This window comes from Amblyomma maculatum, chromosome 2, assembly GCF_055883805.1.
Source record: "Amblyomma maculatum isolate TAMU_Amacu chromosome 2, ASM5588380v1, whole genome shotgun sequence".
Taxonomy (NCBI): Eukaryota; Metazoa; Arthropoda; class Arachnida; order Ixodida; family Ixodidae; genus Amblyomma; species Amblyomma maculatum.
The window spans coordinates 227709725-227736782 of NC_139345.1; the positions used below are offsets into that span (position 1 = coordinate 227709725).

General features: G+C 46.2%; 2 protein-coding genes across 8 annotated transcripts in view; one reads left to right on the forward strand and one right to left on the reverse strand.

Moving 5' to 3' along the window:
• LOC146201456 (GATOR2 complex protein MIOS-like) overlaps window positions 1–22217 on the reverse strand; it is a 279626-nt gene extending 257409 nt beyond the window's left edge. The window contains exons 1-2 of one of the 2 annotated variants that reach the window (XM_084595858.1): window positions 22101–22217; window positions 12665–12768 (exon numbers count right to left, since the gene is read on the reverse strand). In XM_084595858.1, coding sequence (XP_084451984.1) covers window positions 12665–12714 — 50 coding nt within the window. In that variant the 5' untranslated portion in view covers window positions 12715–12768; window positions 22101–22217. Of the gene's footprint in view, window positions 1–12664; window positions 12769–22100 lie in introns of those variants that run through there. The other variant, XM_084595860.1, reaches the window with a different exon arrangement.
• A 197-nt stretch (window positions 22218–22414) lies between these two features.
• Window positions 22415–27058, forward strand: part of LOC146201459 (autophagy-related protein 16-1-like) — a 224025-nt gene continuing 219381 nt past the window's right edge. For all 6 annotated transcript variants that reach the window (XM_084595861.1, XM_084595864.1, XM_084595863.1 and 3 more), the window contains exon 1: window positions 22415–22750. In XM_084595861.1, coding sequence (XP_084451987.1) covers window positions 22642–22750 — 109 coding nt within the window. In that variant the 5' untranslated portion in view covers window positions 22415–22641. The remainder of the gene's footprint in view (window positions 22751–27058) is intronic.

The window sequence follows — 27058 nt, forward strand, 5'->3', positions numbered from 1 at the left end:
GCACACTTTACAGTGCGTGGTGCGGAGTTCGATATATGACGCGGCTTTCCTACTTTTGCATGGGATTTTCAAGGGGATATTTCGTGAGTTCGATATAACCAAAATTAGATATATCCGGGTTCGATATAACCGGGTTCGACTGTATATGTAGTGACGTATCCGTAAGCTAAGCAACATCTTGTATAATTTCACAGCTTAATTCTAAACATCAACGTTACGCGCAAGATGCTGTAAAGTTATTTGCTTTTTTCCACTAAGAAACTGCATGTGTGTGGGCGCGCGTGTGCAAATAACTCATGCGCAGGTACTCAATATATTTGAGGCCCCGCATAAGGTCAGTACTCTTGCACGTTTTCATTGTAGTGAGGAAGCAATCACAATCCCTGCAGCGCGCTGCGAAGAAGCAGACTCGTGACTCGAAGTCCCTGCGTCGGTCAGTACTCTTGCACGTTTTCATTGTAGTGAGGAAGCAATCACAATCCCTGCAGCGCGCTGCGAAGAAGCACACTCGCGACTCGAAGTCCCTGCATCGGTCAGTACTCTTGCACGTTTTCATTGTAGTGAGGAAGCAATCACAATCCCTGCAGCGCGCTGCGAAGAAGCAGACTCGCGACTCGAAGTCCCTGCGTCGGTCAGTACTCTTGCACGTTTTCATTGTAGTGAGGAAGCAAGCACAATCCCTGCAGCGCGCTGCGAAGAAGCAGACTCGCGACTCGAAGTCCCTGCGTCGGTCAGTACTCTTGCACGTTTTCATTGTAGTGAGGAAGCAATCACAATCCCTGCAGCGCGCTGCGAAGAAGCAGACTCGCGACTCGAAGTCCCTGCGTCGGTCAGTACTCTTGCACGTTTTCATTGTAGTGAGGAAGCAATCACAATCCCTGCAGCGCACTGCGAAGAAGCAGACTCGCGACTAGAAGTCCCTGCGTCGGTCAGTACTCTTGCACGTTTTCATTGTAGTGAGGAAGCGATCACAATCCCTGCAGCGCGCTGCGAAGAAGCAGACTCGCGACTCGAAGTCCCTGCTTCGGTCAGTACTCTTGCACGTTTTCATTGTAGTGAGGAAGCAATCACAATCCCTGCAGCGCGCTGCGAAGAAGCAGACTCGCGACTCGAAGTCCCTACGTCGGTCAGTACTCTTGCACGTTTTCATTGTAGTGAGGAAGCAATCACAATCCCTGCAGCGTGCTGCGAAGAAGCAGACTCGCGACTCGAAGTCCCTGCTTCGGTCAGTACTCTTGCACGTTTTCATTGTAGTGAGGAAGCAATCACAATCCCTGCAGCGCGCTGCGAAGAAGCAGACTCGCGACTCGAAGTCCCTGCTTCGGTCAGTACTCTTGCACGTTTTCATTGTAGTGAGGAAGCAATCACAATCCCTGCAGCGCGCTGCGAAGAAGCAGACTCGCGACTCAAAGTCCCTACGTCGGTCAGTACTCTTGCACGTTTTCATTGTAGTGAGGAAGCAATCACAATCCCTGCAGCGCGCTGCGAAGAAGCAGACTCGCGACTCGAAGTCCCTGCTTCGGTCAGTACTCTTGCACGTTTTCATGGTAGTGAGGAAGCAATCACAATCCCTGCAGCGCGCTGCGAAGAAGCAGACTCGCGACTCGAAGTCCCTGCTTCGGTCAGTACTCTTGCACGTTTTCATTGTAGTGAGGAAGCAATCACAATCCCTGCAGCGCGCTGCGAAGAAGCAGACTCGCGACTCGAAGTCCCTACGTCGGTCAGTACTCTTGCACGTTTTCATTGTAGTGAGGAAGCAATCACAATCCCTGCAGCGCGCTGCGAAGAAGCAGACTCGCGACTCGAAGTCCCTGCTTCGGTCAGTACTCTTGCACGTTTTCATTGTAGTGAGGAAGCAATCACAATCCCTGCAGCGCGCTGCGAAGAAGCAGACTCGCGACTCGAAGTCCCTACGTCGGTCAGTACTCTTGCACGTTTTCATTGTAGTGAGGAAGCAATCACAATCCCTGCAGCGCGCTGCGAAGAAGCAGACTCGCGACTCGAAGTCCCTGCTTCGGTCAGTACTCTTGCACGTTTTCATTGCAGTGAGGAAGCAATCACAATCCCTGCAGCGCGCTGCGAAGAAGCAGACTCGCGACTCGAAGTCCCTACGTCGGTCAGTACTCTTGCACGTTTTCATTGTAGTGAGGAAGCAATCACAATCCCTGCAGCGCGCTGCGAAGAAGCAGACTCGCGACTCGAAGTCCCTGCTTCGGTCAGTACTCTTGCACGTTTTCATTGTAGTGAGGAAGCAATCACAATCCCTGCAGCGCGCTGCGAAGAAGCAGACTCGCGACTCGAAGTCCCTACGTCGGTCAGTACTCTTGCACGTTTTCATTGTAGTGAGGAAGCAATCACAATCCCTGCAGCGCGCTGCGAAGAAGCAGACTCGCGACTCGAAGTCCCTGCTTCGGTCAGTACTCTTGCACGTTTTCATTGTAGTGAGGAAGCAATCACAATCCCTGCAGCGCGCTGCGAAGAAGCAGACTCGCGACTCGAAGTCCCTACGTCGGTCAGTACTCTTGCACGTTTTCGTTGTAGTGAGGAAGCAATCACAATCCCTGCAGCGCGCTGCGAAGAAGCAGACTCGCGACTCGAAGTCCCTGCTTCGGTCAGTACTCTTGCACGTTTTCATTGTAGTGAGGAAGCAATCACAATCCCTGCAGCGCGCTGCGAAGAAGCAGACTCGCGACTCGAAGTCCCTACGTCGGTCAGTACTCTTGCACGTTTTCATTGTAGTGAGGAAGCAATCACAATCCCTGCAGCGCGCTGCGAAGAAGCAGACTCGCGACTCGAAGTCCCTACGTCGGTCAGTACTCTTGCACGTTTTCATTGTAGTGAGGAAGCAATCACAATCCCTGCAGCGCGCTGCGAAGAAGCAGACTCGCGACTCGAAGTCCCTGCTTCGGTCAGTACTCTTGCACGTTTTCATTGTAGTGAGGAAGCAATCACAATCCCTGCAGCGCGCTGCGAAGAAGCAGACTCGCGACTCGAAGTCCCTACGTCGGTCAGTACTCTTGCACGTTTTCATTGTAGTGAGGAAGCAATCACAATCCCTGCAGCGCGCTGCGAAGAAGCAGACTCGCGACTCGAAGTCCCTGCTTCGGTCAGTACTCTTGCACGTTTTCATTGTAGTGAGGAAGCAATCACAATCCCTGCAGCGCGCTGCGAAGAAGCAGACTCGCGACTCGAAGTCCCTGCTTCGGTCAGTACTCTTGCACGTTTTCATTGTAGTGAGGAAGCAATCACAATCCCTGCAGCGCGCTGCGAAGAAGCAGACTCGCGACCCGAAGTCCCTACGTCGGTCAGTACTCTTGCACGTTTTCATTGTAGTGAGGAAGCAATCACAATCCCTGCAGCGCGCTGCGAAGAAGCAGACTCGCGACTCGAAGTCCCTGCTTCGGTTCGGTCAGTACTCTTGCACGTTTTCATTGTAGTGAGGAAGCAATCACAATCCCTGCAGCGCGCTGCGAAGAAGCAGACTCGCGACTCGAAGTCCCTACGTCGGTCAGTACTCTTGCACGTTTTCATTGTAGTGAGGAAGCAATCACAATCCCTGCAGCGCGCTGCGAAGAAGCAGACTCGCGACTCGAAGTCCCTGCTTCGGTCAGTACTCTTGCACGTTTTCATTGTAGTGAGGAAGCAATCACAATCCCTGCAGCGCGCTGCGAAGAAGCAGACTCGCGACTCGAAGTCCCTACGTCGGTCAGTACTCTTGCACGTTTTCATTGTAGTGAGGAAGCAATCACAATCCCTGCAGCGCGCTGCGAAGAAGCAGACTCGCGACTCGAAGTCCCTGCTTCGGTCAGTACTCTTGCACGTTTTCATTGTAGTGAGGAAGCAATCACAATCCCTGCAGCGCGCTGCGAAGAAGCAGACTCGCGACTCGAAGTCCCTACGTCGGTCAGTACTCTTGCACGTTTTCATTGTAGTGAGGAAGCAATCACAATCCCTGCAGCGCGCTGCGAAGAAGCAGACTCGCGACTCGAAGTCCCTACGTCGGTCAGTACTCTTGCACGTTTTCATTGTAGTGAGGAAGCAATCACAATCCCTGCAGCGCGCTGCGAAGAAGCAGACTCGCGACTCGAAGTCCCTGCGTCGCTTTGAATACCAGCTCTAACCTCGCCAGACCACCGGAAGAGAATGAAAGCAAAAGACTGCGAACACACAAAATCTGCGCTCACTCATTCCCCCGGGGGAGGAAAATAATGTTTACTGCTTGGAGCCATGGGGGAGGGGAGAAGACTGTGTTGAGGGAGGAGCCATGGCGTGGACAAAACCAACCGCCGCGAGCGCTTCCTCTTACAAGGAAAAAAAAAAAGAAAGACTCCGCGAGATACGCGTACGTGACGTGTAGGCTACGTCACCTATGTGTCACGTGATTGCGCATCGTCGACCTGCAAAAGCATTCTCCCCCCTTCTTCATTGGGAGGGTATTTTTGCACACCGTGAACGCGCAATCACGTGACACAAGTGACGTGGGGCTACTACGTCACTTCTGCGTGTCCTGTCGACGATTTTTGTTTTTGTTTGTTTGTTTTTTATTCTACTGGGGCAGTAAGAAAAGCGCTTGGCCGTCGGAGCGCGGCTTCGAGCTGGCGGAGGGAGAGCATCTAGCCGTCCGCACTTAAAGGGCCACTGTCCAAGCACGGCCACTCGATGGAAGCGTACTAGGTGCGACCTGCTACGTCGCCCGAAACCGGCGGGAGGCGCCTACTTCCAGTCGCCACCGCCGCGGCGCCACCGTTCGGGGACAGCCGCGAACGGAGAGTTGCGCCTGACTGCGCTTTGAGGGAGGCGTAGGCGTGGAAGAACCCTTTTATTTTAAGGACATATGAGCTCCGCTTCACACAATTTGGCAACAAGAATTAGTATATACTATCATGTCTAGTGCGACCATGTCAGCACTTAGCGCTTGCTCGGCAAGGATGTATACTGGAGTGTAGCCCGAGAAACTTATAGTGACAGTGGTTCAAGGCCACTCGATTGGAGAGCTCGCATTACCGTGATGTTGCATTTGGATCCAGTTGTTCGTCACATTAAAATGTGACCAAGCTGTGAACAATTCGAAGCTGTTCAGCTGCCATGGTAGCCTAATGCATAACCACTTAACTATGTCGTGAATTCCGTGTGTCATTTTCATACCATTTACTCATTCCTGCATACAGCTTTTATACACAAATTGATGTCAACCTGTTCTAAGCTGCCAGCGCTATCCAATAAAAAATGTCCTACTATGAGCAACCTCTATGAAAATGCGACATGTAACAAACCTTTCTATCTCATTGTGACAAATGTTACGGTGGAAATATGAAGATGTTTATTAGGTTAAATCTAGATGATAACCTGGGATCTTCGACTCAGTTGAAGATCTTAAACTTTGTACGCCAGAACGCTATCCGTCATGGCTCCCCCATTTTGTATGACCGGACAAAGTAAGCGTGCTTGATAGAGTCGGTCTGCCTCAAGGTGCTACGTATATGCGCCGAAAGTTTTTATTACTATTTTTATTGGCTGCTCGCAAACCCATACAATTTTGCTGGTTCGTAATTTTCAATGGAAGAACTCGCCTCGAGTGTTGCTGTTGTGAAACTCTTAGCTGCGATCACAAGAATGTTCACGCGTCAGAGCGCAACTGCAGCCGAGATTCAGCGAGCATGGCCACACAGCGAGATTCAGCATGTGCACACAAAAGAAGGAAGAAAATTACCAATCGCAGACGAAAAACCTTTCTTGAGAGAGGTTTATGCCATAACCATAAACATCGCTCCACTGTTGAGTTGACATTTCCAGCCCAGCTCGCTATCAGTGGGGGCAGCAACTTAACGATATCTTGCATAGCGCCTTAGCATGGGTACGATCATTGTTTTTATAGATTAGCTGCAGGTACTGTGTACACTGAGAAAACAATGATGAAACCAAGTTTACACAGCTTGCTACTTCGCTGGACCTCTTCAGACTTCATCATCCTGTTAATGAAGGTGCTCGTAAGCTGACAAAGCTTGATTACTTCCATTGCAGGGTACATCAAGCCTCCACTGTCCTTGGTTTTCATTAACCTGTAACTGGTCCAGTTGACTATATTTCCTGCAACAGGCTCTTGCTCGACTGACATGTCGCCTCAAAACCATTACCAAATATCGCATAAATTAAGCAACAACCTGGTAGTGATAAACAAAACTTGGGGTTCTTAAGTCTCCTTGAGGAGCCTCGTTAGAGTGCCCGCACTTTGCTACCTGCTTATCCACCGTATCCCGTAATTGCTGCCTCTGTCGCATATCATTAGAATGCAGCCTTAAGCTACCGCATTATATGAAATAGCACCCTACACATAAGTATATAAAGCACCTCTTTACCGAAGCTGTAAAACGTGCCCTATAGGAGTATAGTGTGCCTGACTTGGGATCTAAGGGTCCCGCTTTCAATAATTCTCATTTCACCCTTACATCTCATTGACTCTCTCTGGTTTGGCAGCTCCTGCCACATTGAACATGTCATGAGTTCTCATTGAGCCAAAGGTGTTTGGCCATATCACCAACTAAAGTGCCTCTTACCAGAAAGGTTTTTTTCCGACTTTCCGCCGACAGACCGGGCGCCGGATTTTCTGTGGAACGTGGCTTTTCATTTTATCGCATCGGCTCAAACAGTCTGAACAGTATAAACGAATGTTGTATGCATAGGCTCCTTTACTTTCAAGGCCACTCAGACTAGCGTGGCAAAATTTAGAACAAATTGCATGCTTATATAAAAAAAAGCCCTTCGTAGCTTTTTCTGATATGTCCTCGCAACATAACCTGCGAGAAACGCTTCTGGTGCTACCTCGTCGTGTTCATCTGCTTCACAACACATCATTAAAAATCCTAGTTCACTGGCCAGCTCCCTGATAACTAAATAGGTTAAATAACGTGACGGGAACACAGGAAAAGAGGACGACACAACTAGCGCCGTTGTGCCGTCTTCTTCTCCTGTGTTCCCGTCACGTTGTTTGCACAGTTAACCTATAATTAATCACCAACAAGTCCAATCTGCTGTCCCTTGTAGCAAATTCAATGGCAGCTGATAGGGCATTATGCTTCAGCATCTGGACTTTTTAACCGCAACGCCGCTTTCATTTCAGAGGAAGCGAGTGCATTTCCACTCCTCGCTGCTGTCTTTGCCTGAAGCGAGCTCAGCAGATAAAATTAGAGGGTCTCTTAGATGTTTCTTAAGCAGAGGACGGCGAAAGCTCACCCTTCTCCTATCATTTGCCTCTCATCGTTTGCCACAGTTCGTCATTTCAAGTCATCGTTTGATATATTGGTCGTTTCTCAGTCATGATGAGTCTGCCTGCCTAGTCGTTGCAGCCCTTATCACTCATAACTAAGCAGGTTACTCATTTAGAATCAGCAGTTGTCATTACATGTCGTCGTTTCACATATTGGTCATTTCGTAGTCATTAACAGTAACGATGAGTCATGCCTAGCTATTATAGTCATTACCACACATCGCTAAGCACTTTCACTCATTTCTAATCAATTGCAGTCATTACATGTCGTAGTTTGATATACTGGTCATTACAAATCATTTTAGTCGTTATTACCCATTATTAGTCATTACCTCTATCAATGTCTATTTATAACTTTTATTGATTACCTATCACCATCAATCATTTTCATTCTTAATCTCCATTTTTGCACGTCCGCTTTTGCGACTGGCACACCAGTGCACAGATGCGACGCACAGATAACAGGCACAGCTTCTGCGCATAGATTTTCGCTTCATGAGCCTAGAACGGCTTTCGCCTTAAAAAACAAACGCATCCAGTCCCAACGTTAACGTGCTTGCACACGCGCACACAAAAACGTTTGCGTTTACCACGCAGACGCGAGGCGAATGCACCCAGAAAGGAAGCAAACCTCGCTCTCAGAGCCGGCGACCCCGGCGGCAACGTGTCCCCGAACAGTGGCGCCCTCAGCAGAAATAGCGGGCGCAACTGTAAACTCCCCAAGGACGCGCTTGCCCATTGACGGCAGCGTGACGCAGCAGGCCGCACCAAGTGCGATCGAGCGGCCGTGGTACAGGGAAGGCCTTTTTAAGCAAAGGAGCCCAGTGTTTCGATCAGGTACCGGAGATAGTCTGTGCAAAATGCTACAGTGACACGCGCGCCACAAAGCATCGAAAATACAATTCAAAGCTCTCTCATGCTCTCCTTCCGGAAGCCAGCTTTCCCGTTTCCTGCGCTGGTCCGTCGAGCCAAAGTAATGACGTACGTACCGCGAACGACGTCCACTGGCCCGTCTCGCTGACTGACGGGAGAAGGATGGGTGTCTACCGCTCGCTGCGCGCTTTTCCCTCGCCACGGCCAGACTGAATCCAGCGGCGCGCGCTCCCTCGGCCGTTTTCTTTTCTTTTTTTTTTGCGCTCGCGAAGTGCCACGCCCCCCCTCCCGCCAAACGCGGAGGAAGAAGGGGAATTTGTTTTGCGGAGGCTAGACGACCTCGGGCAGGAGAGTGATAAAACCTTTGCGAGGGAACGGAAGGAGAGAAGCATGACAGAATCAGGTGATTGCGGTGGCTGTAACTGCGTTATTAAGCCGCGTTCAGACTATGTGCGCAACGCACGTATCGTCCGTCCGTAAGGATCGTAAGCGTAAGCACAAAAAACGTAACGTGTCTGTTCAGACTTGTCGCATTGTGCGTAAGATGTGTAACGTCCGCACCGAGCGTGGGCGTAAATGTTGGAGGACCCGCGACTTTTACGTCTAGAGCAGATACGTCTGTTACGTGCGACCAATGCGCACAGCCATTTTGGTTTTCCCTTTCCGGTCACGGGGCTTCCGGTCCTCCCAGATTTCGTGCGTAAACCACTAGTAGGCGACATCATCCGACACTCTTACTCTGCTGCAGTGTGTCGGCTCGCCGGTGTTACTGGTGTTGTGTCGGTGATTGTGTCTGTCCGCAGCTTGATCATGTGCAGTGTGGAATCTTGGCTGAGGAATTATCAGCCTCTCATGAAAAAAGTTCGACAGAGGCCGGCTCTCTACTACGAGTAGCTGAAATCGCACAGAGAGAAGTGCAAAACGATGCCTGGCTGCTAATTGTGAGTGCGCTGAGTCAAAGCAGTAAGTGATTTATTAATCCGTTTTTTCATGTGCGAACAAGCTCTCAACAACGAAAATGTTTTCTCTAGTTTAGAAAAGTGAGGTTATGGAGGCGGGGGATGCCCGCTTCATCCCCGTGCATTCTCAAAGCCCATCGACTCCGTTGACAAGTGAGGAAACAGTTGGCCTGCAGCGAAAGGCCGATGCGGGGCGACGTTGCGGTCGGGCCGCAGAACGAAGCTGGTGCGGACTCGTCGAAGTTTGAAAGAAGCTCACCGTAAAAGAGAAAAAGAAAACAGCATTTTCTGAGGGGGGACGAGGTTCCGCGGACGTTTCCGTGTCTGCCGCGCGCCCCGGCTCATTGTTTGGTGTAACTAGTGCGGCCTTTGAGTCACCGCCCCAGCCCGTCTCCAAGATCGCTTCGGGGCGCTGGTAACATCACAAGCAGGGATGCAGGCGGACCGTACGCCTGTTTTGGTGCAAAAGAGTGCAATCATGGGACACCGAGCAGGAGTGCGCTGTACGTCGACAATGAGAGCGCGCGCGTGAAGAAATGTGCGAAGGAGTGAGTAGTGCGTCAGCACGGTGAGCGGACGTTTGAAAACTGTGTGTGAACGTGCGTGTGCGACACGAAGTGTATTTGTAATCGAGTGGTTAATTGTTAATATACCCATTGTTCTTTTTCGTTTTTTATTTGTGTTTCCAGTCATTTCTTTCACATCTCATTTTGAGCTTCAAGAGCCCAGACCTCGGCTATCAGCCGCTTGCTAACCGGCGCCATGTTGAGAGCGGTGATTGGCTGGTCGTAAAGAACGTATCCTACCGAAAGGCGACCATCGGTTATCCTCCCTTCGCACTACATGTCCTGCCCATGTCCATTTCTTCTTCTTAATTTCCACTAGAATGTCGGTAACTTGAGTTATTTCTCTGACCCACTCTGCACACTTTCTATCTCTTAATGTTATCCCTACCATTTTTCGTTCCATAGCCCTCTGAGTTGTCCTCAACTTAAGTAGAACTCTCTTGGTTAGCCTCCACGTTTCAGCACCATAGGTGAGTACAGGTAAGATGCAACTGTTATATACTTTCCTCTTTAGCAATACCGGTAAGCTGCTAGACATAATCTGCGAGTGCTTGCCAAATGCGCTCCATCCCAATCTTATTCTTCTTGTTATTTCCTTTTCATGGTCCGGATCTGTGGTTACTACCTGTCCTAAGCAGACATATTCGCCTACTACTTCCAGTATTTCGCTACCTAATGTAAACTGCTGTTCCTTCCCGAGGCTGTTGAACATTACCTTAGTCTTCTGCATATTGATTTTTCAAGCCTACCTTTCTACTTTTCCTGTCTAGGTCATCAATCATTATTTGCAGTTCATCCCCCGAGTTGCTTAGCAAGGCAATGTCATCAGCAAATCGCAGATTACTAAGGTATTCTCCATCTACTCTTATCCCTAAATGCTCCCATTCCAAGTCTCTGTGCAAGCTGTGAATAGTACTGGGGAGATCGAGTCTCCTTACCTAACACCTTTCTTTATAGGAATTTTGTTACTTTCTTTATGCAGAACTATGGTTGCTGTACAGCCACTATATATATCTTCCAGCACTTTCACGTACGGCTCGTCTACCCCCTGATTTCGCAATGCCTGCATCACCGCCGAGGTTTCAACCGAGTCAAATGCTTTTTCGTAATCAATGAATGCTATGTATAAGGGCTGGTTATATGCCGAGCATTTTTCTATCACCTGATTGATGGTATGGATATGATCGATAGTAGAGTACCGTTTCCGAAGCCCTGCTTGATCCTTTGCTTGATTGTAGTCTAAGGTTGTCCTGATTCTATTAGCGATTACCTTAGTAAATACCTTATACGTAACAGACAGTAAGCTGATTGGTCTGTAATTTTTAAGGATCTTAGAGTCCCCTTTCTTATGAATGAGGATAATGTATGCATTCTTCCATTGTTCCGGTACCGTCGATGACACCAGGGACTGCGTATATAGGGTGGCCAGTTTTTCTAGCACGATATCCCCCCCATCCTTCAGCAAATCTGTAGTTATCTGATCCTCTCCAGCTGATTTCCCCCTTTTCATAGCTTCTAGTGCTTTCTTGACCTCGTCCTTCGTCACTGGTGGAACGTCCGACTTTTTCCCTACCGCCAATCTCATTACGGTCCTGAACACTTTGGCTACTGTAGAGATCTGTTTAGAACTCCTCAGCTACTTTGACTATCTTGTCCATATTAGTGAAGACGTTGCCCGCCTTGTCCCTTATCGCATACATCTGGTTTTTGCCTATGCCCAATTTCTTCTTTACCGCTTTAAGGCTTCCCCCGTTCTTTACAGCATGCTCAATTTTCTCCATGTTATACTTCCTTATATCGGCCACCTTGCGCTTATTGATTAGCTTTGATATCTCGGCCAATTCGATCTGGTCTGTTGGATTGGAAGCTTTCATACTCAGGCGTTTCTTAATCAAATCTTTTGTCTCCTTAGACAGCTTGCCTTTATCCTCTCTAACTATCCTACCGCCTACTTCTACCGTGCACTCAGTAATGACATCTCTGAAATTATTGTTCCTTGCCTCTAGGGTAATGTCGCCATCCTCAGTTAGAGCTGAAAACCTATTCTGTAGCGAGATCCTGAACTCTTCTGCCATACCCCTCACCGCTAATTCATTGATGGGTTTCTTTCTTACTAATCTGTTGCGTTCCTTCTTCAGATTTAGGCTAATTCGGGACCTCACCATTCAGTGGTCACTGCATCGCACTTTCCTGATTACCTCTACATCTTGCATAATGGCGGGGGTTGAGCACATTATGTAGTCGATTTCATTTTTAGTCTCCCCGTTAGGACTTTTCCATGTCATTTCCGGTTCTTCTGTTTGCTGAAGAAGATATTCATGATTCGTAAGTTATTGCGCTCTGCAAACTCAACTAGTAAATCCCCCCTGCTATTCCTAGAACCAAGGCCATAGTCACCTACTGCCTTGTCTCCTGCCTGCTTTTTCCCTACCTGTGCATTGAAGTCGCCCATAAGTACAGTATACTGCGTCTTTACTTTTCGCATTGCCGATTCTACATCTTCGTAGAAGCTTTCAACTGCCTGGTCATCATAACTACATGTAGGTGCATAGGCCTGTACAACCTTCAGTTTATACCGCTTATTAAGCCTAATTACGATGCCTGCAACCCTCTCATTAATACTATAGAATTCATCTATATTACCTGCTATATACTTATTGACAAGGAAACCTACTCCTAGTTGTCACCTCTCTGGTAAACCTTGATAACACAGAGGCATAGGCATATTGACCAGTTTTTCAAGCCGCTCGCTCAATAAAGTGACTTTTTTTGCATGAATTTGTTTTTCGGACTGCCTGATTTTCCGGACGCTATCTCGGCCCCTTGAGGGACCGAAAAATTGGTTGGCGACTGTATATCATTTGCTGCGCCACAAGCCTCAATTATATAAAGAGAATGGAAAGAGCACAAAGAGCACTTTCCTATGTTTAATTATGACCTTGATGGCCAGGAAGAAGAGAATGGATTTCTCAGTGGCCCTCCCACACGGCCAAAGGACTCACCTGTTTGGGTACCTGTGGCACCAGGTGACGTCAACCTGCAGGCCAGCCATGGATTACCACACTGTTGTGCCCTCCTTGTCAGACAGGCTCTCACACCACCATGCCTTGAACAAAGAAAAGATGCACACTTAGCTGATCAAGTGGTTTTCCTTCTTCGTCTTTTATCAAATTCTCCCCACTCACACACATGTTCTTCACATGGTGCCACAAGACCTGCTTTCATTGGTCACAGTTGTTATGAGCACCCATGTTGGTTGTTCTCTTGCGAGGGTTTTTCTCAAGAGGCCACAAGAATCTCTTCGTCCCACAGAAAGATACAACAAACATCCATAAAAACAAAACTGCAAACACCCGCCTATACTCTAAAACAAACTGCAACTTGTGACACGAGAAAAGTAACACACGCTGAGGGAATAATTCCCACCACCTGCACGAGTTCTCCAGCACGTACTTTGCTTACTGTACTTTCCTCTGTCAATGCATGAGCCATCCAGCTGAGAGTGGATAATCTGCCAACATTTCACGAGCCCATTCTCAGCAATGAAAATTTCCCAATTGTAGTGATGGTTACCATTCTGGTTTCCTTTCTGCTAACTGTGCTTTTATTTATCTGGTGTTTTCCCTGTCCACACCTTCCTCCTGGGTATATTGAATAACAATTCATAATTAATACTTAATATGCAGTGCAATTAAGGAATAATCTTAGTCATGAGAGCATTAATATGTTTACATTCATGTAAGAACAGCAGTATTCTACAAAAAAAGACCAACTCGGTAAACTGGCGGAGGTCTGATGACGGCAAAAATGATTCCCAGAAATTGCTCATACTGGTCATCCATCATTTGGATGCAAATGAAATTATGGATTATTTTAATTATTTATTTTCCATACCTCAAATGCCCCTGTGATGCAGATGAGTTTTTCAATGACGTGCTTCAAGTGGATATGATTGCAATGACTAACAGCGGTAGTAGGAAGGTCATTCCAGTCCTTTGGTGTCTGTACAAAAAACGAGGAAAGATGGGCTGATGATCGGGCTGAAGGTGGCTATACCATCTTGTCATGGCTGAGGCAAGAGGAGTGGCGGTGGGCTGGTAGAATGGCAGAGTTTCGAGGGGATTCATAATAGAATTTATGGAAGTGGGAGAGGCGGGCAACTTTGCGACGGTGAATAAGGTTGGGGAGGTTAGCTTTTTCTTTGAGTGTACTACAGTGTATTTCGCAGGTGTACTACACAAGTGAACCATTTTTACAAGCTTTACTCATCATTCAAAGCAAAAACAAGAACTTTGATGATGCTAGCGTGCAATGTGCGCAAAGAAATGTGCCAACCGCATGAAAAAAATCACTAGGCCTCTGCACCAATTGCAATAGGCTATACCATGGCCAGAAAAATTCTCTTTGATTCGAAGTGATTGAACTCATGAAACTGGTTGTCTTAGTGCCTTTCCTAGCAATTTTATTTCACACTGATCATTCCAGACAGAAGATGGCTTTCCATGGTGCAGCAAAGCATGAGTCTGCTAAGTATGCTTGATGATAGTGCCTAGTCAAAATGAATTTGTAGGATGACCACGTCTGTGGAAGATACTACACCACACACCTGAGAGTGAATCCAGAAAGCCTACAACTGTGGTTAATTTACACAGCTCTTGCGCCTTGTTGTATTTGCTCTTACATTTTGTTACTTGATTTGTATGCCCCAATGCACAAGGAGCCTGTGAGTAATTTGAATAAATTAAGTAAGGATGAATAAAATGGCACAGTTTATCTAATATCTCACTGCTGCAGAAACTCTGTAAATGGATAGGACCCACATAAGTTTGTCACAACTGCGATGTGAATGAAAAATAAGGATCTAATACGGACTGACCTTTCTTGGAAACTGGCCCTGGAGTCATTAGAGAAATAACTGCATGCGTTGTCACACGAAAGGAATAAACACAAGTAGCACCTGAAAAACTTCTCTGAACAGTGCTGCATTTGGGTTGGCACCAGCTACAAGGTGGTCATTCAATGTCAGCAACTTTTGTATCTTGCAATTTCTTTTGTATTTTTGTACCTCAAAGTTCATGCTATCTGCAGTGTTTGTACCTTATAGAATTTTCAAATAAAAAAAAACATTTGGTAAGAAAAAAACTTTCTGCAACACCTCTTGGAGCATTCTTTCATGAACCAGCAATGATATCTTGCAGCTCAAGGTATTGATAAGTCTGAGCCCTGAGGCTTGCAGGGTTTTCATGGAATAGAACAAATTTCTGCATATTTATGAATTTTAAATATCTTTTCTCTGAAATGTTGCATTTGCCATTTTTCCACCCAGCTTTCTATTAAACACACCAACTTTAAAAGTAACATAGAATATTTCGAATTGGGAAGGATACTATAAAGCAATAAGATCATTTAGCTCAGTGATTTTTTAATTAAAAAACAAAACAAAGCATAAGATTTTCCAGTATGAGGGAGCACTGAACAAGAGTAAAGGGGGTCAAGCCAACGTTTCGACAAGTGGACTTGTCTTCGCCTGGGCGCCCAGGCGAAGACAAGTCCACTTGTTGAAGCGTTGGCCCTTGTTCAGTGCTCCTTCATCTTCATCTTCTTCCTCTTGTACTACCTCAATTTTTCCAGTGTTACATGTTGAGAGACCTGAGGTGGGAGGCAGAAAACAAACGGCCATCACAATTTTCAATTTTTCTATCCACTTCCTTTCTTCAAATATTAGTGAAACATACAGTACAAATAATGGACCTGACACACTGTGGATTCCAATGAGTTAGCACTGTCAATCCAGCATCATCCATGAATAGGAGAAATCAGAGCTTCCACCGCTGACAACAATCCCACATTTCTGAGAAGAAAATCAAATATGAACAAGGAGGCAAAGAGAGAAAAGACCCTTTTTTTACGACTGCTATCACTCATCCCTCCGGCATTTCATAACGAATGAAAGTAAAATGATTCGGTTTCTGGCACATGAAATCAGAAAAAGTCAGAAGTGCGCCAAAGCTGTTGCTTTGTCTACGTATTACACGCTCAAAGCAATATTTGTAAAAAACATTTTCATGTCAATATGCATGAATATTGGGCATCTCAAAGTTGAATGGCCTGATAGTATCAAAGAGACTGAAATTTCTCCACTATCATAGTGAGAAGCAACCAGCTTAATATTGTCACGCGCCTTCGTAGAACGTCGACGGAAGATGAAAAAGAGCGGTCGGGTAGATCGGTGAAGAAGAAGAAAAGAGCAAGGGCAGAGGAACGTTTGTACGCTTCGCCGCAGTCCTCTTTGTACAGATCCCTGTAAATAAACCCCCCGTGCGTACAAAGCACGTAACATCTTGGTGGAGGTGCTTGGGTGGCGACCACGGAGCGTTTCATCTACCGAAGAAGCCGTAGACTTGCTGGCCTACCACCAATGCGATCAGACATGGCTGAAGACGGCAGTACCGAGCAGCCAGGACCATCCACGGCGATACCGATACCACTGACGCAAGTGGTATCGGTATCGGCGCTGTACTTATACAACGCCATGGACGCGATCAGCACGTGATAGCGTATGCCAGCCGCTCGTTGAGTAAATGTGAAAGAAATTACACGGTTACGGAGCAAGAATGTCTAGCTGTTGTTTTCGCTGTACAGCACTTTCGTTCCTATCTGTACGGGAATGCTTTCACGATTGTGACCGACCACCATTCCCTTTGCTGGCTCGTGAGTCTTCGTGACCCCAGTGGGCGGCTCGCTCGATGGGCTTTACGCCTACAAGAGCTTAATTTTACTGTGGTGCATAAAAGCGGCCATAAACACTCAGATACTGACTGTCTTTCGCGTTTGCCGCTTCAAACGACTGATAATGACTCAGACAATTTCGATGAATATTTGGCTCCAATTTCACAAACCTTTCCCGATCTCCGATTTTTCCGAACCGAGCAACGCAAAGGCAAAACATTACCTTCACTGTTTGATTCCGCCAACGATCCTATGAAGAACACATTTAGCATTCGCGAAGGAGTGCTTTACAAGAAAAATTTCGCCTCTGGGGGAGCATGTATGCTTCTTGTCGTTCCGGAAAGCCTACGTATCACAGTTCTAGAAATGACGCATGATGACGCCACGTCTGGTCACCTGGGAGTGGCCCGAACACTCCACCGCACACAGCAGCGATTTTACTGGCCGCACCTCCAACAGCCCCGTTTGAGCAAGTTGGCATTGACCTTCTTGGACCTTTTCCAAGGTCCTCTAGAGGAAACCGATGGATTCTTGTGTGCGTTGATTATTTAACCCGCTACTGTGAGACAGCCGCGATACCATCCGCTACTGCGTCTGAAGTATCAAATTTCTTACTTCGACTCGTCATTCTTCGGCACGGCCCTCCTGCAGTCATCATTAGTGACCATGGACGCCAATTCACAGCGGACATTGTCGAAGAACTTCTTCGCCTCAGCGCCATATCATCCCCAAACGAACGGTGTGGTAGAACGAACTAATAGGACGCTTACCACCATGTTGGCTATGTACGTCGCTGCAGACCATAAGGACTGGGATGGCGTTCTACCGTTCATTACACATGCATATAACACAGCGCAACATGAGACAACAGGCTACAGTCCCTTCTACCTTCTCTATGCTCGCACGCCTCGCTGTGCCCTCGACACCATACTGCCATTTTTTATTCATGACGAACCTTCTCTTGCTACCACACTCTGCAGAGCTGAAGAAGCCCACCAGCTGGCCAGAGTTCGAATTTTAGCTTCGCAAGAACGTTCTAAGAACCGCTACGATGCCCGACACCAACAAGTTTCCTATGCTCCTGGTGACTATGTGTGGTTGTGGACACCTCTCCGTAAGCGTGGTCTTTGTCAAAAACTGCTGTCACACTACACCGGACCGCTTGTTGTGTTAGAGCGCATCAATGACCTGAATTACGTCATAGCATGCATAACGGCAAATGGTCGACGGTCACGGCAGTCGCAGGTGGTGCATGTAGCCCGCCTCAAGCGATTTCATTCCAGAGGATCTCTGTAACTCGCCCGACGGGCTTCGTCTGCGAGGAGGGAAATGTCACGCGCCTTCGTAGAACGTCGACGGAAGATGAAAAAGAGCGGTCGGGTAGATCGGTGAAGAAGAAGAAAAGAGCAAGGGCAGAGGAACGTTTGTACGCTTTGCCGCAGTCCTCTTTGTACAGATCCCTGTAAATAAACCCCCCGTGCGTACAAAGCATGTAACAATATAAAATGATGCATTGTGCACAACTGCTATTACACAAAGTCATACTTTCCTTATTTGCTTTTGCTTTGGTTTTCAAGTATAAATGCTGCCTTTTGAAGAAGTCCCATCATCTCTGCCTTCAGTTTGCAGTGTCACTCCATTTCTTCAGTAGTAATTTACCTTTGCCTAGCACGTGGCAAAAGAGCCAGGGAAAGTTTTCACAAAAAAACCGAGCTCGCCTAATTATTGCTCATATTGAACTAAGTAATTGAATTTCTAACCAGGCCAAGCCACTGCGCACATTTTCCATTGACGTCTATTCCATACCTCATCACAAGTGAAGCAAATGCCACCTTTCAGAATGCTTGTGGCATTTCTGCAGAAAGCTTTTTAGATTCAGCCTATGCAGAATGGGAGGGCACTGTTTTTATTCAAAACAAGGGGACCTTCTTGCATCGCTCCATTGCTAATTCTGACATTTTTCGAAAGCGCTAAAACAACACGGATTAAGAAACAGACAGGGACGAGTGCTATTTCCAACTGCCTGTGTTGTTTTTGTTTTAGCACTTTCGAAAAATGCCAAACCTGCGCCAACTAGTCCGATCCCTTCTATTGTTAAGTGACATCTTTCCTGAAAAGCTTGACAATGTCTCATGAGCTCTACAGTTGCAAGAGTGAGTACCTTCTCTCAAGTGCTTTCACCGCTAGAAATTACACATCAAGTGTTTTGATCTGACCTTGTATTCTAGTGATTTCCATGTATGTTGGGCATTTCAACCTATGAGTAAAAAGCCATTACTTCCGTACAGCTCAGCCGACTCGAAACTCTTGAAAAGGGGCATTGTGGCGCCATGCTTTCAAAATGCCATGAAAAAAATCTTGTCCACACATGAATGCTTATAGTTTCGCCAATCAGGCTGAAAGACTAACAGATGCAAAATACCCCTTTCATATATAAAGCAGATGGGATTCTGAAAAAGCCGAAGGTGGGCAATGCTGTCATTCATTCCAAACAAATCTGGCAGAAATACCCTATCCCTGTTTTGTCCCACAATTTGAAAAGAATAGGTAAAAAGGTTGATGTTTTTTCTGTGAGATTGAGTGGCTTGTGTGCGAGGGTAAATGACACGAAAAAAAGTTGGGAATCTAGTTTTAAGTGCAACAATGCAAAGAAAAGTGGTTTATTCAGTCCCTTCGGAAGGCACATACTTCAAAGTGGTAAGACGCCCCACTACTGTGCCCCCCGGGTTCGATCCCGACGGCTGCATTCCGATGTCCCCAGGTGGTTGAAATTACTCCGCAGCCCTCCACTACGGCTCCCCTTTCTCTCTTTCCACCTTCCTCCTTTCCCTTACAGAACGGTGTTCCTTCCTGTGAACCAATTATTATTATTCAATCCCTTTGGCGTGTGCTGGATCATACATCAGCCGATTTGGCCATTGTCTAAATGAAAGGGAGCATGTTGCTGCCTGCGACATAGGTATTTACTGTCGTTCATGCTTTTCCAGAGTTCAAAAACAGCCAAACACAAGGATACAAGAGAGATGCTATCACAAAACAGATATACACACGATGCATGCAACCATTTTTGACCGAGATTAACAAGAAAAATAGGCACATCCGGAATAAACATTTATTGTCCCCTCTGAATTGAGCTTCTTGAATAGATAAAAAAGTGGTTTACATTATGCTTGACTAATCAGTAGGTCCCCAAAGCTGCAAAATATTAATCACTGACCAATTCTTAAATCTCCTCAATCACAAGCTTAGTAGGACAAACCAGAGTTAGTTCGTATCGATAAGAGTACAATAATGTTTCAACGAGAGTGACGAGGAATGCTGCCACCACATCACATCTTCAAAACAGAGTTCACCAAAAAATTTTTCCAGTAGAAAATGTTTAAATGATATTATCTCGGTACAAAGATCAACACAATCAGAAAGAAAAACCACAGATTAGATTTTCACTCAAAACGGGAATTGTCGGGACACCTATTTTATCAAGATTGTTTAGCACATCAATGCTACCGTCAGTATCCGAGCAAATCAAGGCATATTTAGTATTTATTTACTAATACTGTCCCCCTGGGTGGGACCTTTATAGGAGAAAAAATAAAAGTGAACAACAAGTAGCAAATCCTAAGTTGATAAAGCAGGCTGCTCGAATCCATACGGGTCAACTCCAATTTGTTGCCAGTGTCCCATAGCCCACTATATTGTCCCACTAGGCTTATGGTTGGGGAGGCATTTCTAAAAAGGATCGTAATGCTACTAAAAATAGAGCAACAGACAATACTACAGAGCAGGCTGGTGTGACTTCCAAAGCATTTTTCAAAGTAGCGAATAAGAGTGACTAAACCACGCAGCCTGCAAACTGCCAGACAGCATTACCACTGATGAGGTATTACCATTCCGAGGTACGACGCCCTATGCAGGCTGCGCTTCCCCTCCCACGGAAATTAAATATATATGGGGAGCCAGGACTCAAAAGTAACAAATTCTGTGCAGACGAGTGAATAAAAATAGGGCTGCACCATTAAGCATCATTTGTTTCCAGTGACGTGAGGGATGCTGCTGGATCAGGAAGGGTTTTTTGCAGAAGCATTCCCTAACAATTGTGGATCCCTTCCTGATCCTTAGGCAACAGAACCTGCTCTGTGCCGAGTATTGACGTGGAGGACCTCTTCTACTCACTACCACATGACAGCATGAATGCCAGCGGTGTCGCTGTTCTTGCACTGCTTTCCTTCTCTCTGGCCTCAACCTTCGTGGGTCCTACGTGCAGGAGTGTGTTCAAGGGTGGCATCATATTTCTTGAAGACAACATCAAGCTTCTAGCAATCAGGGTTATGTACCTGGTGTTCATTAGAGCAGGAAGTGACATGAGAAATCTGTGGAAAGAGAAAGGATAGGAAGTTTACCTGCGAGTTGCCCTATAATCAGCACATCCAGTTTCTGGACATTACCTTGCTCATTAAAAAAGAGCACGTGTTGGAAATATGCACCGTGATCAGAGAAGCCCCTTTTGAACCACAATTCCGGTCACTCGAGGCTTGTAAAAGATGGCCCTGCCATGTCATGCCTTGGGTCGTCGCTGAACAATTAATGCCCCCACTTGGTGGAAGACAGCTTCAACACACAGGTTGGAAGACTAAAAGAGGCTACGTTTCTCGAACAGCGTCTGGCCCGCCTGTCGGAGAGGCTCCTGATGAATATGAAGGGGGTTGGCCGTAAAGCGCGAAAAAGTGCCGATGGAATAAGGAAAAGAATTGTACCTATCCCTTATACGCATGGCCTCTCACACAGCCTCAAAAAAGTGGCTGGAAGGTTCGGCATAGAGGTGGCCTTTACTACCAAGAACAAGGTCGGCAAGATTTGTGCCGCTGTTAGAATTTGGATCCCCGCTCCAGGCAGCTGCGGATACGTGCCGTGAGTGAATATCAATTAAGACAAAAACAAAGCTAACGTAAGTGGGCCCTTAGTCCAGAGCCACAAAAAATATATATATATATAAAAAAAAAAGAATTAAGGAAGGACGTGCAACACGGGGGTCGTGTATAAAGTATCCGCGTCTCGTGTGGGAAAGTCTATTATGGACAGACTGGAAGGTGCCTCAGCGTTCGCCTGAGGGAACACGAGAGGGGGACCTCGACTGCCTCTTCAAATCTCGTGCTTCATTGTCGCGACTGCAGCAAAGAAAATATTGTATGTGCACCGGATTTGGCGCGTGCCGTCTTTAGACACAGAGATTAAGTGTGACAGGAGATATATTTAATTGCCACGTCGAGCACCTCGCGTGTTGCTAAACCTTCGGTGGCATTACACCAGATAGAAGTGGATTATCTTCGTGGCAATCTACCAGTGCAGTGAGTTTTTGCGCATGTGTGGTTTTGCTTGTCCGTTTTTTGTGTGCGTATGTTTTTCCTGCCTTGCGCGCCTTAATCTTAATAAAAAATCTTAATCTTGCGCCTTGATCTTAAAAAAAAGCACGAGTTCTTATTAAAAAATTCAGTTGTTAGTCAGCGCTTGGTTTGTCTGTGTGTGTTTCTTCCCCGGTCTTCGTTTTTCGCGCTGTGAAAAATGCTTCCCGCACGTGCGGGGTATTCCTTACCTGCACGCGCCGGACGTTGGAAATACCGAGACATCCAACGTAAACAAAACAGCGCGACTGCTCAGCACGTGTGTGCAACAGGCCGCAGTGACGATGTCTGCAGAGCCTGCATTCCTCACCTTTCAGTTCCAACTTGCTGCTTAACACCTCTCAGAAGAACGGCTGTACCAAACCAAACAACCAAACTGTCACAGTGCACGACAGCTGAGCGGCTGAGCTGAGCCGAGCTGAGGCTGAGACTGGCTGCCAGGTGGAAACGGAAACCATTTGTCGATACTTTTCGCTTCCTTTTTTTATACCTGCATTTAAAACACAATTTGCTATGCAACTTGATTTTATAAGCACAATAAACGCAGTAAACGGTAAACCTGAGGTATAATAGTTAGTACGAGTCTATCACTGCATCAACTGCGCTTAAACTGCAAAGATGGCGTGACTCACAGCATTGCGAACTCGCCCACCCAATCTAATCGCTACCTGCGTTTTTCGCGATATGTCTTTGGAAGTGTGTTTTTGTTCAAGCATTTTTCTGTCAATAAACGCCTTCATTCGAGGACGCCCTGGAAGGCCTTCGCTGCGGTGGAAAGCGTGCCTCTGTTGTGAGCGGCGTATCTGAGGAGCCATGTGAACGTTGTTTTGGTTTGTCGCTGGCACCTTGCAATGGCAACTCAAGGAAGCACGCCTGCGGACTGGAGGGGCCAGATCCTCAAGTCGCTCCAAGACAGGAATAGCATGCAGTGCAAGCAGTTCGAAGACATCATCGTGTTCAGTGAGTGCTTTCGGCCTGCGCTATGTCCCACTGCCCTCTTCTAGAGGGAAGGGTTTTCACGCGCATTTTGTGAGCCACTGGCATTTTCCATAGCCTCATGACTGCCGAAAGCTACCTTGTTTAATGGACTCAATACTGAGAACATGCGGACTTTCTCCCTCTTTTCGTGCGACGTATCTGGGTGCTGTCAAATAAAAACAGTTTGTTGTTTCGTTGACACGTACTAGATAAAATTTCTTAACTTTATCTGATTATTCTTCCTAATCTGCATTAGTATATTTGTGCTTCAAGTGTTTAACAAAATAGCACTCTTAGAACAAGTTAAATGGCATCTTGATAAAACATTTGAGGAGTATTGTCATTGCATCAAATGTCGTAGGGTTGCATAGCCAGGAATATTTTATCTTATTTCATTCATTGCGATGCCCTTGCACTAAATATGACTCAAGAAATCGGCAGCAGCAATAATGTTGGGACAACTCGAAGGGGTTTAAATATCTATCGTTTATGCAGCCCCCGCAAGCAACCCCTACGAGGAAAACTGGGGGGTGGGCCTTGCAGTGCAGGCTGCATTTTCTGTAAATGCAAAGCAGTTCTCTCACAGTACTAGGTGACCCCTGCCGCCTCAAGTAGCATGTGTCGACCATGAGGTGAGGCTGAAAATGTAAATGGGAGTCGTTTTTCACCCTCACCATGAAAGTTGATTTCTGGTGCACACTTGCTACTTGATGTGTCTGTGGCAGGAGTGGAGACAGACAGTAAGTGAAACAAAAATGCAGCAAACAAAATGTTGGTAATCCATAATGCATGCAGTAACAAGTATGAAAGAATTGTGTAAATAGTAAGCAAATAAGGATTAGGAAAAAATGGGCTTAATGTCCACCAAAGTATTAGAAAAAAAAAATGCAGCATAGAAACAAGGTCACAGATGAACAAATAATACATGAAAGATGGCTCTCGTTTCATACAAGTACAGAAAAAGGGCTCAATATCTGTACACTGTTTCCTTTGTCAGTTTCATTTCCAGCAAGAACTGATTCAGCAATACTATGTAAATCTAAAGTTATGCTCTCCCTTTTCTGGATAGAGGCCTGCCAATTTTCTAAGTGTCTAGCATCATTTAGAGAACTTCTTCAGGAAATGGCAGACAGGCTGGGAATGTAACTTGACTGAAGATAAAGCTCACGGGAAGACCCACACAAGAGACGAAGACACAGGACACGCGCTAACTCACATCTGGTTTATTGCAGCAATAACAGCAAATATATGCTGAAAAGGGGTCATGCGCAGTACATAACAATCGCATAAAGACAGAAAAAAAAATGTATTATGGGAAAGCATTATGTGACAGCCACATTGTTAGAGGTGTGAGTAGCCTGTTGTATTCAGCTGTTACACACGTATGGACTGCAAATGAAAGCATGCTGTTACGTGCACTCTGACCACATACAGAAAACATGTTGCAATAGCAAGAGTAGAAAGGTATGTAGTTGATTGCAGCACATGGAACTCACTGTGGGCATTTGAAGCAGGGCATAAAAGGGCAGTGCAGTGGAAAGGCCGTGCAGAATTGCAGACGTGCATTGCCGACAGTTGCTTTAAAAAGTGAAGCAGGACCTCTATCCATGGTTGAGTTACACAAGTGGTCAGCCTTGCATTTGAAAGTATGGGCAAAAATGTGCCTTGTGTTTGAAGGGTGTGTTACAGTATTGCCAAGCTACAGCATGTTTTGAAGTGTATATTGGCGTAGATTAGTGTCCATCATGGTTCATCAACTCGCCCAATCAGCCGTTCTTCTACATGGCAAATATGTTCGTGAAGCCCACGGTACTGATTGTGTTCAGGTGGCACTTACGCTGACCTGCACATTTGTGCAGTCATCCACCACAGCACCTGTGTGTTGCATAGTTTTTTTGTTTTTTTAATAGCGAGGCAGGGCTACGAGGTATGTGACAACTGCGTTGCGGGGCCATTGTTAGCCATGCATGGCTGAGCACGGTGTGAAACTAGTCTGTGCCTTTTGCCCTCAGGCGGCCAACTTCCCTTTCTTTTCATTACGTTGTGCATTTGTCCGGCTGACTTATCATTTTTTCAACACCAAGTGACGAAATCCAGCCTTCTACTTCCGGGACTTCTTTGAGTAACTGCATGATCTGGTTCATTTAACAGTTGTCAAGGGCCAGAAAATTGTTCTTTTTTTCTTACTTGAAGGAATGCAATTGGAATCGATAACTGCAGTTGACAGAGTGCAAAGGCACATTTCTGTATTGTGTGCTTGTTGGAATTGGGAGATCAGTGGCACAGTCTAGCATAACCTGTTGCTGCTCTTTGTGAAATTTATTCCTTCACAATTTTTTACAGAGTGTGAAGTTCATCAGCATTATCAGTTGTCAAAAAAACTTGTCACTTTTTGATATGAAATTTAATTAGTTTAATTACTAGTTTGTTCTTGTTTTTTTCTTTTTTTTACAGATATTGAATGTGCGGCAACTGTCACACTTAGTGCAGTATTTAAGAGGTCATTGGCAATAATGATTGTTTTGTTTGTTGGTGTCATAAAGGACAAGCTGCCTTTAAAAGTTTAGTATGTGGAGCAAAGTGAAAAGACAATTTCAAATTGACCTTTAACAAAGTAGTAGGTGAATATGTCTACTTAGGACAGGTAGTAACCGCAGATCCGGACCATGAAAAGGAAATAAGAAGAATAAGATTGGGATGGAGCGCATTTGGCAAACACTCGCAGATTATGACTAGCAGCTTACCGGTATCGCTAAAGAGGAAAGTATATAACAGTTGCATCTTACCTGTGCTCACCTATGGCGCTGAAACGTGGAGGCTAACCAAGAGAGTTCTACTTAAGTTGAGGACAACCCAGAGGGCTATGGAACGAAAAATGGTAGGGGTAACATTAAGAGATAGGAAGCGTGCAGAGTGGGTCAGAGAAATAGCTCAAGTTACCGAAATTCTAGTGGAAATTAAGAAGAAGAAATGGACATGGGCAGGACATGTAGTGCGAAGAGAGGATAACCGATGGTCGCTTAAGGTGACAAACTGGATTCCAAGGGAAGGAAAGCGTAGCAGGGGGTGGCAGAAAGTTAGGTGGGCGGATGAGATTAAGAAGTTCGCAGGGGTCAAGTGGATGCAGCTAGCACAGAACCGGGTTAAGTGGAGAAATATGGGAGAGGCCTTCGCCCTGCAGTGGGTATAATCAGGCTGATGATGATGATGATGATGATGATTGAAATTGAAGTACCCTTTCCAAAAACCTGCTTGATCTTTTGTTTGGTTGCAGTCTAAAATTGCCCTGATTCTATTAGTGATTACGTTGATAAATACCTTATACGTAACAGACAGTAAGCTGATTGGTCTGTAATTTTTGGTCTGTAAGTCCTTAGCTTCCCCTTTCTTATGAATTAAGATAATGTTTGCGTTCTTGCATGGTTCCGGGATCGTGGATTAGACCAGACATTGCGTATACAGGGTGGCCAGTTTTTCCAGCACGATATCCTCGTGTCCTTCAACAAATCTATTGTTACCTGATCCCCTCCAGCTGCTCTTCCCTTTTTCATAGTTTCTAATGCTTTCCTAACTTCGTCCTTCGTTGCTGGTGGAACGTCTGACTGCATTTCCCTGCCGCCAATCTCATTATTGTTGTGACTTCATTGTCTGCTATAGAGATCGGTACAGAACTCCTCGGCTACTTTGACCTTCTTGTCCATATTTGTGATGACATTGCCCGCCTTGTCTCTTAGCGCATACATCTCATTCTTGCCTATGGCCAATTTCTTCTTCACCGCTTTAAGGCTTCCCCCGTTCTTTACAGCATGCTCAATTTCCTCCATGCTATACTTTCTTATATCGGCCACTTTGTGCTTATTGATTAGCTTTGATATCTCTGCCAATTCTATCATGTCTGTTGGGTTGGAAGCATTCAGACTGGCATTTCTCAATCAAATCTTTCATCCCTTAGATAGTTTACTGGTATCCTCTCTAACTATCCTACCGCCTACTTCTACAGCGCACTCCGCAATGATAAATTATTGTTCATTGCTTCTACACTGAGGTTGTCATCCCTGATTAACAGTTCAGTTCAGTTCAGTCGTTCAGTCGTGTCCGACTCTTCGTGACCCTATGGACCATGTCACGCCACGCTTTCCGGTCTCTCACTATCTTCCTAACATCACATAACTTCATCTGCAGTGCCTCGAGGATGCCATCTAACCATCGCGTTCGCTGCCTACCCCTTCTCCGGCGACCGTCAACCTTTCCCAACATCAAATCTTTCTCCAGCGACTCCTCTCTTCTCAT